The sequence below is a fragment of the Limulus polyphemus genome, unplaced genomic scaffold (assembly GCF_000517525.1).
Source record: "Limulus polyphemus unplaced genomic scaffold, Limulus_polyphemus-2.1.2 Scaffold3851, whole genome shotgun sequence".
NCBI classification, from domain to species: domain Eukaryota; kingdom Metazoa; phylum Arthropoda; class Merostomata; order Xiphosura; family Limulidae; genus Limulus; species Limulus polyphemus.
This window is the reverse complement of record NW_013669461.1, coordinates 57,960-72,006: the sequence shown is the minus strand read 5'-3', so window position 1 is coordinate 72,006 and position 14,047 is coordinate 57,960. Positions and strand designations below refer to the sequence as shown.

The following is a 14,047-nucleotide window of genomic DNA, read 5'->3' as shown; positions in this document are numbered from 1 at the left end:
GTGAACCAATTTTAACTGTTTCTGAATATGTCAGGGTATCAGAAGTGTACCAATTTTAACTGTTTCTGAATGTGTCAGGGTATCAGAAGTGTACCAATTTTAACTGTTTCTGAATATGTCGGTATCAGAAGTGTACCAATTTTAACTGTTTCTGAATGTGTCAGGGTATCAGAAGTGTACCAATTTTAACTGTTTATGAATATGTCAGGGTATCAGAAGTGTACCAATTTTAACTGTTTATGAATATGTCAGGGTATCAGAAGTGTACCAATTTTAAGTGTTTCTGAATGTATCAAGGTATCAGAAGTGTAGGGATTTAGGCTCTTCCACACCTCATGTCAGCTCCATGAAGATGCTGTCAAAGCAACATGTAGAAACTATAACCCCTGTTATATGTGGAAGGACATTTATTAGTTGGGTTACCCTTAAAGAAGGTCATGGATGTGACTAATTCTTGAGTATGGTGATCTATCTTAGGATTGTGACTCCACGTATAGGAGACCAGACATATTCAGTAATTGATGATATGACATTGAATAATCTTAAGCCCCCTGTTGTGATATATAAATGTACAATGCATTTTCTGCATTCCTGTTCTATTTTAATATAGTATTATTTGAAATTTATCAGTTGTTCTGGTATTTGCAGTTTCTGCACAACCCTATGGAGTCATTAAGTTGGTTTTGTTCTAGCTGCCTATGTTTCTTGTCATTCTTCTGTGGTAACACTTGGTCTGTCCATGAGGGGTATGGCTGTAATGCTTCACATTGTCCAAGGATGTTGACAGTAGGACTGGGCAATTAATATAATTGATTACCTGTGAGCATTTTCTATTGTCATGTAAATAATTGATTAATTGAAATTAGTGCTTCCAGTTGCTACTATTTCTTATTATTCCAACTATCCAAGTCTCATTAGTTGCATGTAATTCATCAATGTGCCTGACAAAGCCCACTAATCATCCAGCTCTTGTCGAAAGCAGTGTTCTCCATTGTTAGGTCAGGTGATGCATCAAGGCTATGACTTTCCTTAATTTTAAGTGTGAATGAACAGTCACGTAAATAATGTTTGCTTTAGTTAGTCTGATGTATGATCTTGACTAATACTGTTTGAAGAAGAAACAGTTCACTATCATGTAAAAATGACTATCCAGCATCCTGAACAAGCACAAACACATTTGTTTTAGTGATTTAATGAAAATTGTTTATTTTGTGTTATATTATGTCCATTCTCTACCTTTCATTCCAACAAAGTCAGTTAGAGTAAATATGTAACTATTTTGTAATAGATATCTTCTCAAATCTCCTGATATGCTGTAGGCCTAGCCAATTGCTCTTAGGAAAATCAGTACATACCACATTGTTGATATGTACATCACTTTACTAATGTGTAATTTGTGTTTATGCCATTACACTTACTACTAAGGCAGTTTCTGAGGGAGCATCTTCACACATATCGTGATACCCCATGAAGTGAGTGCTGATAGTCAAAGAGAATGAGTGTCAGTACTTGTCACAAATGGGTATTTAATTCAATCGGTAATTTGTATTTGAACTGAAAGGTTGATCCTTAACAACATTTTAGTAGTATATTTCTTTAAACAGTTTTGTTAGTTTGCAGTGCAATGAAAACTACAGGACATATAAGTATCAATGAAATGTTGTAAAAAGGTAAATAACGGACTGAGAAGGATGCAATAACAGTACTTTAACAAGTATAGTATAATAATTCCAGTTGAATACCTAGTGTAGATGGCTCTGGAAATGAAAGGATTTTATGAACAATTTAGTTTTATATGTATAGAAGTTCAATTCTTTATTAAACTTCAGACTTTTTAACTTTAGTACTGAACAAAGATATCTGAGTGAGAAATCCTAATGACCAAGTGTATATTGCAGTGTGTCTTCAGTGAATGAGAAGTGATAAGCTTAATATGATATACTGTTATGAGTGTACCAGGTAGCACTTAGTGCTGCTTCAGGGAGTAGTGACCCTGCCCAGCTCGTGAGTTCTGGGCTCAGCTGGCTCCAGCTATTGGTACCCAGTTAGAGCCCTGTACCAGGGAAACGACGACGTCAGCAGCAGCAGGCTGATGGATGCTATCTTGTAGCATTTGGTAAGTTACATCATTGACAGTCAGAGTTAGCATACTGGCTGGCAGTAACTATTTCAGTTAGCAAAATAGTGTGAGGGATGGTGTCACTATAATATATACCCACTAATAACATCCCGGCCAGTGTGTTAATGAAGGACCAAAATCCCGTCTGAGCATGGAAAGGGAAGTACTTGACTGGTCTGATGGAGAGCTACATCTAACGAGGGATGACTGCAGATGAGATAGATAGTTATGAGTGTAGTTTTTACAAGAATCTTAAACAAAAACACTTAGGCCTACTAAATATTTTTCTTACAAGGAATTAATGTATTTATAAGAAAATAGTTCATGATGTTAACAAATTTGAATATCAAGTTTCTTAAAAAAAATTGTGTTGCTGATGGCTAATTATTTAGTAAAAGTCTGATTAATATAAACTCAATTAGACTGATAAAGGTTATTGCTCAGAAAATCAGAATATTAACTTACGTATCAAAATTATTTCATTTGAAGTGAAATAAGATTTTTGTTTGACATTTTAAAGCAGGATCATATGATTTGAATGATATGAAAATTAAATAGATTTATACAAACAAACATGAAAAAAGATAGTTTACTGATAACTGAATTTGTTTAAATAATTGCTATGAATTTTACTAAAAAAGGTTATTGATATATGTATTTCACATTAATAAACTTAATAATTTGTCGACCGTCTGTGTATTATGTTGGTATAACTTCCTAGTGTCTATAGTCAGTTTTAGGCTGAATATAATGTTAACAGAAATTATACGCAACTGATAATCAATGCATTCTAGCCTATTCAAGAAGAAATGTATATTTTATTAGCTATTCTAATTGTCAGGTTAGGTTTTAGTTTCACTCTAATTACATAACTTTCACTGATCAGAAGTTAATATTAAATACTAGTACTTGTAACTAATGAAATCTGCAACTATTCAGCAGCTGAATAGACACTAATATTTGGTAAAATGATCAAATTGGCCATTTACCAAGCATTAAGTGGGTGTTTTGTTATAGCATTATTTATTATCTAGCTGTAAGACATGGTACGAAATAAAATGTACAATTCAGCATACTATATTTGTAAATTGAATTTTAAGTTAATTATCCAATTATGTTAATTTTTTGTATAACTTAATAATTACACATTGATTACTCATAAGTATAAATTACTGTATTAAATACCTTTTGTTCAGGAGGAATGAGGTGAGTATTTCAACCATATGTGCCTATACGTCTAGTTTACAAGAAACTAATTGTTCCCAGTTCTCTTATGTTGGGTCATAAAACAGAAATAGTTCTTGGTTAATAGTTGCTAATTTCCTTATCAGAGAACATATCCAGGTTAATTAGTTCGGAATATGGAAGAAACTTGTTCACTAAATGTAGAATATTGATGTTTGTAAAAATAAAAAACTATCAGTCAAGATCTGTTAAGTTGAAACACCAAATATTACTTGATGAATTTGTATGGTTATGTGAACAGTAAAAAAAGTTTAAGAATAATATTGAAATTTTAGGAGAAAATGGACAAAAGAAACATTTCTGTAATGAAAGAGGAAAATTTTATTTGCAAAAATAGTTGTTTTTTTTGTATTTTAAATGGAGACTGGTAGCATTGACTTTTGTTTATTTTTTTCATTATAGTTTTTTAATTATACAGCTTATCTCCATGATTTCATTAAATAATATTAATAATTATGTTGTACATGCAGTTGTATATGGGAAAGTTTTGAGTCTGTCATTGCTACAGTTCTAATTGCCTTTTTTCTTTTTATTATAGTGGGTTATTCCAGAATTGGTTGGGAATGGTGTTCTAACCTTCCTCCTTCTAGTAACATTTCATTGGTTTCTCTTCCTACTAAATGTACCAATGACCTTTTGGCAAGGCTACAAGTATGTAATCTTCAATTGTTTGATATAGTTGATAATTGTGAATGAATTAAAAAATATCATTGGAAATATTTCTAAAAAAAATTAGAATCATTAATTATTGACTAATTAATTGATTCAGAATTTGTCGTTTATTTAACATATTTATAACAGTAGTAAAATAACAAACAAAAAAAATATTTTGTAGAAAAAAAAATATGTTTCAACAGTACATTGCAATATCTTTAAGTTGTAAACCTCACTTGTAAAATTTCAATGATCTCGGATGGCAACATTCTTTTTATCTGTAAACCGTCTGTCCCCACATCTCATTCGTATATAAGCTTTGTACACTTATTTTTGCAACATACCTAAAAAAGATGGACCAATATACTGTAGAAATGTAGTCATTTTTTCTACAATAAAGATTACTGTGTTTACGAATCATTATTTGTTAATCTGCTAATGTGTTTCTTACACTTCTGATATTGCATTTTAATGTGGCTATGAAGTCAGTGAGGACTTGGAACAGTGTGTACGGTGAACTATGTAATATATACATGAAATATTTTATGTTTGTGCCTAGAACACAATAGGAAGTGTATTGGATGAGTTTCTGAAAAATAGTAATAGTGATTCCTCTGCAGCTTTTATCCACGTTGCCACCATCATTTTCTGTACATTCAACTTTGCTGGCATTGAATATTACAGCATAAGACATCTAAATAACCAACTGAATCTCTGTTACAATGGCATCTTTCAGTTGAAGAATGGTTCCTTGATTGTGCAATAGGCCCATATCTTCAGAAAGCCTTATAACCACTTTTAATTTTTTACTACTCTTGGAAGCTATGTTGAAATATATTGTCAGCTAACAACTATCACTTAAAAGTATGTTCTAGGCACTTTTCTTAAGTTACTAATATTTATTATGTAAATTTCTCAGCATCAACTGATAATACATGATGAAGATAATACATTATGTTATATTTATTGTTCATTTAAAATTTTCAAGAGAGTATTTGTGTCTGTGTATACATGTATTATTTAGACATGAAAATTACTGATTGTGAGGGTTCTTTAAGTTGTGTATACTGTATGAAGCCTTGCATAATTCTGAACTTGAAAGATACAATTGTTCAAGAAATAGCCTGCATGCCAGATGAGATATATATGTTATTGCTGTAATGTCTGTTGTCATATGGATGCAGTGCATTCTGGATACTGGAGGTGCACACATTTTTTCGAGCAGTTGTTGTGATTGATCAGACATTAGGTCATAAAGTACACTTGGTAGCAACATGTGACATTTGGTCTACAATTTTCGAGCAGTTGTTTATAGGAGTGCTATGTAATTAACTTATCAACAATAGAGATAATTACTGGATAATGAGATTAATGGCCAGTTCAGAAAATGAAATAATTTCTTATGTATTCAATTACATGCAAGATACTTAGCTACAACATTGTTTACTTATTATTACTTGAGTTGATCTAAATTACAATTATTTAACAATTGGGTTAGACATTCGTTACGTTAGACTTGGTGAATTCTTTGCTAGGAAGTGGAACTTTTATTCATGCAATTAGTTGTCAGGATTTATTGTAGTTTACTTAATGTTCCCAGAAATTATCTTTCATGGTTTTACACTTGGTTCGCATGTTTTAACTTTCACAGAAAAATGAAATTGAAAATGCATTAATTTTCCATTACATAAGCGTAGAAAAACTTTTTAGACATCATTCTGTTTTTCTAATCAACATTTTTCATATTATAAGCCTTTGTAATCATGCTGTGCAACTGAACCGATGTGTTGGTAATCCACCTATTCAAAGCAATGAACTTGTCTGTGTGTGTATTAGGAAGCTGCTGCAGGTACTTAACTTATGTCATCTCCTACTTCAAGAGAACCCATAAAACCCTGAAGTTACATCCAGCACGGAAGTGCCTAGCCATTTTTGATGTTTTTAAAACTCATCACAGCGAAGATATGCAAGCCAATTTATGCCGAAACAACATTTATTTATCACTCATAAGGGCTTTTTATTTTGCTGGAACTATTGTTCGTGGAAACATACATACCACAAAAATTGTGAAAGTTAATTCCACGCAAGTAATAAGTAATTTACAGTATTTTTCAATAAAGTTGTAAATCGGCCCATCAATGCCAAAATAATACAGTTAAGTCTTTCACATAACAGTCTTTTTCATGTTTGAATACATCTGCCAGTTGCACAAGATAATAATGTCAAATCCAATCAGTCTTCAGACTTTTCTAAATTATTTGTGCACCAGTTGCTTGTGGGTTCTTTTTAGTATACAAGGTACTTAAAACATACAAATAGATAATTTAATACTGCCTAATCACTGGCTTGTTTGTACACCATTCACTATCAGTGGGGTTTGAACAAAGGCGAAATGGGTAGCAACAGCCTGGTACAGTGTGACAATTGTGAAGAAAGTCTTGGATGACTAGTCTACAAACATATGTTTGTATGTTTTAAGTACCTTGCAACCAACAATCAAGAACCTACAAGTACAGTGTGACAATTGTGAAGAAAGTCTTGGATGACTAGTCTACAAACATATATTTGTATATTTTAAGTACCTTGCAACCAACAATCAAGAACCTACAAGTACAGTGTAACAATTGTAAAGAAAATCTTGGAGGATTAATCTACAAAGAGCCAAAAAGCACCATGGATGTAGACTTGCACAGCTGATCATTTTTGACACCAATAGGTTCCAAAACCAAGTAAGAGAATCCTCTGACCCAAAAAACCATTACAATGAAGCTTGGCTTATTTCCTAGCAGGTTTAGCAAGATAATAAACCAAGGTTAATGAAGGCTCACAAGTTTTCAAACTTTAAGCTACTCCTTGAAATCAATGGCTGTTTTCATGATGTCTGAAGAAACTGAAATCATAACACATTTAACTACTCCATACCTATCAGGTCCTTCTGTGAGGCTTCAATGAACTTTTGTGTCTTTGGTCTGTGTAAAAGTGGCCTTAGAGTTGCCCATGCGTGTACAGTAGAGGGTCTGCAAAAATTTGCTAAGATGGGTATAAAATTGACCTTGCAATCCTTTGCAAAAACTGTACAGTTAGGCAATAATCTACTATCGTGTGTATCTGAATGACCAATGAGGGAATGGAACATTGTTCTTATAGAAGGATAATTAACCTTTTTTTTTAATTAAAGAAAGTAAACACACATGCACACAGTACATTAAAATGTATTTGAAAAGTACATATGAGAGCATTTTTACCTTACCTTCTATTTTCTTAAACTTAGAATGATGTTTATAGACATTGTAAGTGTATACGAGTGTTTGTTTGTTTTTTTACCACAAAGCTACACAATGAGCTGTCTGTGCTGTACCCACTGGGGTATTGAAACCCAATTTTTATTATTATAATCCCCAGATTTACCACTGAGAGGAATTGAAAGTGTGAAGTATCTATTTTTTTAGTTAGCACAGTTTGTTAGTGATCTGAATATGGATACCTGCATTATATACAGCCAGTTTCTTCGTTCTATTTCACTAATCTTGGAAGGTGCGTAGGTAATTTCCAGAACTAGTGAAGCTGTTGGTTTAATAATCAAAAATAAAAGTGTCATATATTTTTTGTAGTTGAAAATTAAAACTGTTTTTATTATCTCTTGTTTACATGTTATATTGAATGTAGACATATAGAGAATATTGGAATATGGTTGAGTTCTTCATAAAGAATAAAAGATATGATACATGATCTCTTTCTATTTATTCTTTTTTTCAGGGTTGTCCAGGTACCATCTGGTAACTTTGGGATTTATGATCCAACAGAAATACACAATCGTGGAAACCTAAAGAAGCATACAAGAGATTCACTGATCCGCCTTGCTTTCTATTTGATTTTTTTTTCATATATTTGTATTGGTAAGTGATTTTTTTTTATATACTGAAGTATTAATACCTACAGTTTGTAAAAAAATCACTGCATTATTGAATTATTTACGTTTTTTTTTTGTTGTTGTTGTTTTTTTATCGAGAGTAGTACAGTGAAACCTGGTAATGAAATAATTCTTCCAAATCATTGAGATATTTGGATAGTCGAAGCAGTCACTTTGAATACAGTGGACATTATTAATAGCATACATTATTAATTGCTAAAGGTAGGAGTGCAAAGTAGTAAGGGAAGAGATGAAATGGGTGAACAAAAATCAGCTGTGTGTAAAATAAACTTTATGTTTCTCATAAATAATTATACAAGTTGAATAAACAAAGTAACATTATGTCATTATCTTCACATAAATCATAATTTTGATCAAGCCAATGACTTGCTTATAAAATACAAAATACATGTGTTACTTTCTTGTATAAACAAACATCATGTTTTAATGATGTTTATATTTCTGTGTTTCTTCATTTTGGAACATTTAACTTGGCATGAATATAGCATAAATCACTGATGATCTCTTGATATCCATTATAGTTTGTACGTGCATTCCTACTGTGAAGGTCATTCATAAACCAGTGTCTTCTATTAGTGAAGGTCTTTTTAGAAATATGATAATAAATTGGTACCCACTGTGAGTGTAGGTGTTTTGTGGACAGTAATTATCACATCATTTTCTGTTTTGATCTACTGTTACTTCACTCTTGTGTCCATAGGAAATGCATGTTTTCTATAAGAAATAGTGTTCTGATATGGAATAGAAGTATATGGAGTATTAATTAGATTTCTTATTGCAAAGATTTGTCTACATCAAAAAAGTTTCTGGATGGTCAATGTCTTCTACCAATGAGGTTTCACTGCACACACATGAGTGTTCATATTATTTGCATTTTTACTGTATATTAAGTGATCTCTCCATCTATATTTTAGTGCAGGAATGGAATTGTACACTTTTTAAATGGTATTTGTTACTGCTGAGCAATATTTTGACAGTTTCTGAACCAGAAACAAGGATAATCTTTGAAGCTGACTCAAAGATATGTTTCTCAAACTTAATTTTGTTAGTTACTATTTTTCCCTTATTGTTTAATATAATTATCCAGATAGGTTATGAGAACATTAATTTTAAATTCTATTTATGTAAATGCTTGGATTGAATAAGAACATATTTTGAAGACTTGTTTGATTTCTTTAGAAAAACTTTTTTCCATGTTGTGCATTACAGTATATAACAGTTAATTCTTGAGAAAATGACAATGTGTTTAATTTTCTTGCAGCATGATAATATCTCTTCTAACTAAACCTCTTCCATCATCTGGAGCAGCTGAAGATTTTTGAGAATTTTGGAGTGAACTCAGATATTTTGTGGGAAACAACTGAAGGACAGTTTAAATTTGTGTGAAAAAATAAAAATGTATCGAAAATCATATGAGCAATTCTGACACCATTTTCATAAGCATGTTGAATCTTAAACTTCTTCCAAAAAAATACTAAAATTCATTGCATACATGTTGATTGATATAATACATTTACTCGTCAGAGTGCTGGGTTATTCCTTACACATTCAAAAGTAATACAAATTCAAACGTAATTTCTTAATTTATTATCAATTTGAAAATATAAATAAAAATTTTTACACAAAACAACGTGATAATGTACACAAATTAATTACCTGTAATGCACTAAGTGTTAATTGAAATTTTACCTAAACTTGTATATTTTGATTTAGTAATTTTTTTAATGTGAAATGTGTGTGTGTCTGTTTTTTGTTTAAAATTTTGACCACTAAATAAAAAAAATAAATTCTGTGTACTGTGAAAACCACAGTAGTTACAACTTGAGCTGGAATAAAAGTCTATTTTAAAATAAATCAACAAGAATGTTTATAGATAGTGTTAAAAATATTTTTAATATCATTATAGTTTTAGAGTTCGAGAACAAAAGGAAACGCGATTTCATTTATGGTTGTTGTTGTTTTTTTAGGATTTCTTGATTTAGTGTTATGTGTAACATTCTAATTATTATAGTTTCAAGAACAATTTAAAACTGCTTGTATAAAATAAAATAAAAGATTTTCCAGTCTAAAATATGCTAGCTTTCATATCAATGATTCAAGTTACAAATTGTTTTCAAATGATTTCTAAAGAGTTCTGTTTTTAACTGCAAGTATATACATTACTATACATAACCTCTTTTTTTTCAGCCTTCATAAACTCAGAAAATGAATGTGTTGAATCTGTTATTAAAATAGCATCACAAGGAACAAACTGATCACAGATATTTATGGGTTAAAATACATTTTTTTAAATTAAAAGTAATGTAACATGTTTTGTCACAAGATTCACAAATATTTATTGAATGGGCCTTGAAACTTGTAAAAACAACTTTTTTTTTCATGACAAAGTAAAAGATTTATTGAAGAAGAATTTATGCCTTCACAATGCAAAATAAAACAAAATTTAAAAAATGTGTAATTTGCTTAATTAAGATCTAATTCCAGGTTGCATGTTAGGCCTATGGTAGATCTTTGGAATTTTAAGCTGGCAAGCCATTTCAATTCTGTGCAGTTCTACAAAATATTCTCTGCACTTTAAGCTGCATATACATTATAAGAGTCACAGTTAATCCCACAGCGTGAATGGTGTTGCTGACTTTCCTCTGGTCAATAGTACAAAATTATGGGTGGTGGCAAATAGCCTTAGTAGCTTTGCCACAGATACAAGATACATAATTATTCCTTATATCTTCTTTACTGACTGTTGATTCTACAGTTACAGAATACATAATATTTCACTTGTGCTTTGTTTTGTTGCCTGTAAGAATGGTGAATAGTGATTTTACTTTTTACTGTAGTGGCTTCTAGAAATATGTGCTGTTGTGGTATTCTTGAAGACTATGTCATGCTATGTAAATATCAAAATACTAATACTGTATTGGCCAGAAATCATGAACAAAACCTTGCAAAAAAAAAAACTGTGGGCTTACTATATTTTTATAAGTTTATCATCTGACAGTGATATGTTACTGTTTATCATTTAGCTTAGTAAACAACCAATTGTGATTAAAGCATGTATTCACTAGGTACAGCCTCATGAAGAAATAAAATTCCAGTATTCTGTTTGTGAACTTCTGAAACAATGCTTATGTCTTGTTTGTGATGTGATTGAAAATATCTTAGTTTTATTCATTTCACTTAACAGTTTTTGGAGGGAATGTTTGACCTCTGTGAATACCATAACATACCCTTCAGATGTAACAATAATTGTGATGATCTGTATTAATAATTTCTGTAATTATACTTTAATATACACTACTTTGAAAACTACTTACCTGTTTTATATTTACATGTTAAGTAATATATATTTAAATGTTTCTAAATTGGTCAGAAGTACATTTCACATGTTGTAACAGCTGTTTCATTATTAAAACTTAACAAATATATTTCAGTATAGTTACACTTGACTTGATGAAGGGGTAAAATTGAGTACTGGGACCAATAACAACTAACAAAGAGTCCTGTTTAAAGTTTTAAAACTGTTTTCCTATGTTCAGTATTTCTTGTAACAGTTTGGAATAATAAATTAGGCTATTCAAAGAGTGTTTGAAGAATTGTCAATAAAACAAGTTACAAAATAGATATATTTCTGGAGGAACAAAATTAATTCACCTCATGCATCACTTATGAGTCAGAATAATTGAATTAAGCCTGGAACACTGATGAATTATTTTAAACAAATATTATTTATTTAATGGTAGTCTTGTTTGTTTTAAATGATCAAGTCAATCATTAATGGAAGTAAGGTGTTTTTTTATCATATTTCTTGTTATTTTTTTATCTGAATGTGATCTTAGAATGCTTACATTTCCTATCTAAGACTAAACTTGGGACTATCAGCCATTTTTATAAATTAATTTATTTATAAGTACTGTTTTTATTCTGTTTCATATAGTTCTTTTCAATACTTTTTTTACAAAACAAATATTAAACATTATAATGGTTCAATTACTAGAAAAAACTTTGGTAATATGTTACTTCAGTTACACAAGCATAATTTCACAGTCAACACATAGTCGTTACTAGATATCACTTGGGTTATTTATTTTGAAGAAGTGACAGTTGAAACCAAGTTGTTGACTGGGCAAATGCTTTGACCATCTTTTTAATCTAATTTCCAATTTGTTATTCTATTTTAATAGTTTCTTTTACTTACTTTCCATTTAAGTACAGTTTCTTCATTTGCTGTATTCAACCAGTTACAATGCAATAGCCCTTCCCAACTGCTACATGATGAACCATTTATAATTCATTCTTCTGTTATCTCATCTTAATAATGTTAATTTTTGTCCATCATTCATGTCCTAATACTTCAAAATATATATTTGGTTATGCCCTTTGAGGTCATGAGTGTGGATGGTGGTCAAATCCCACAAGAGTTGGTGGTGAGTGCAGTTGACTAACTAACTGCCTTCCCTTTGATCTTATCAGCTCAAAAGTAGAGATGGCCAGAGCTAATAACAAACAAATGGGTAATAAAAATATATGAGTTTAATGTAACTCAAGTGATTGAACAACAAATATTCTGAGTGTGGCACTCCATCATGTGAAGAGAAACTTCAATTCATGATTCTCCTAATGTGGCAAGTTCTTTGGCCAATTGAGATACTGCATCTTGGGTGCTGCAAACATTTTCAGTTCCTTAAAGACAGAATTAGGCACGATTCTTGAGTTATGTCAATCTGCATGAAAAGCTTGGAATTTAATAATTGCCTTTTTTTGTTGGGAGCACTGACTTTATGTAGGTTATCCACAGAAGATTTTAGTGCATTGCTCAGCACTTATCCCGTGAAGCTGAAATATTTATGGAGTGGAAACTGAGACCAAGCAAGATACCAACCTGAGACTCTACAAAGCAGGCTAACTAAGTTAACAAATCGATTTTTAACTTTATGAGCTATGTAAAATAATTCCAAAAATCCTGCAAAGTTTCATGAAGACTGTGGATTGCATCATAAAACATGCTAGTTGTGAATGATTTCAGCTTTCTGTCTGACCCATCTAAACACTGGCCCATATCCCTGATGGTCTCTATAAGACATTTCCAGAATCTGTGATGTTTGTTCTTCTCAGCCAGCCATCTGAGCTAACAAATACATTAATAAATTTCATCAACAACTTCCCATATTTTTTCGTTATCTCCAGCCAACAACCTCTGTATGTAAATGGTGATGTAGTGTAGGTGGAGTAACAAGTAGTAACTCAGTAGCATGTTTTGGCCACTTCTCCATTTTGCAACATAATGCCAAACTTTTCATCCAATAACTTTACTGTAATTATGAACTGTAACCTGAATGTTTTTTTGCTCTTAGAGAGAGAACTGTCTGGGCAAGCATGGCTTGATTTCTTCAGATAAAAACAGTGTATCTTGGGCAATCTCAAATGCCATTACTGTAACAAAATTCTGTGAGTAGAGCACATACCTCCTGCCATGCAGCATTGATCATATTTGGCACTCAAAAAATACGAAACTGTGTCTGTCGTTGGCAATGGACACAGACCATTTTTGGCAGAATAATGAGAAATAACATTCTACCTATTTCCACGAAGTTTCATCCAAAATCCGTTCATTTTTGATTGAATTAGAGAGCAAAAATAGTGTGAAAAATTGGTCCCGATGTTAACAGATAGTGATTTTTTTGGATTTTCGTGACTTTGACCTTTTATCTTGACCCTCCAAAAAACCATTCACTTCAAAGCTGAATCATAGTTCAATTTATACCAATTTTCGTCCAAATACATTCATCTGTTTTTAAGGAATCTTGCTGACAAACACGAACTGATGTGAAAACATAACCTCTGTCATCTTTGGTGGCAGAGATGATAACTTGCTTGCTTGGTAATGGCCCCATTATGGATGCAGAGTCAAGCTTCTCCATTCTCTACTAGGGAGGAATATTTCTGGTTTAATTACATGACAATGACTGGCAAAACCTTTGACTTACTGCTCCAGTATTAACTAAGAATTCTTCCTCACATCCACGTACTTTCACAGGCTAATCCCGAGCCATACTTGGACCAATATATTGTTACGTCTCCGTTTGTTAATTAACTTTCCG

General features: G+C 31.6%; 1 protein-coding gene across 1 annotated transcript in view; it reads left to right on the top strand.

The window, feature by feature from the left end:
* LOC106470162 (protein cornichon homolog 4-like) overlaps nucleotides 1–11,570 on the top strand; it is a 25,129-nt gene extending 13,559 nt beyond the window's left edge. Inside the window, 4 exon segments of the mRNA XM_013930691.2 lie at nucleotides 3,903–4,015; nucleotides 7,775–7,887; nucleotides 7,890–7,914; nucleotides 9,211–11,570. Of these exon segments, the coding sequence (XP_013786145.1) occupies nucleotides 3,903–4,015; nucleotides 7,775–7,887; nucleotides 7,890–7,914; nucleotides 9,211–9,271 (312 nt within the window). The 3' untranslated portion in view covers nucleotides 9,272–11,570.
* The last annotated feature ends 2,477 nt before the right edge of the window (nucleotides 11,571–14,047 follow it).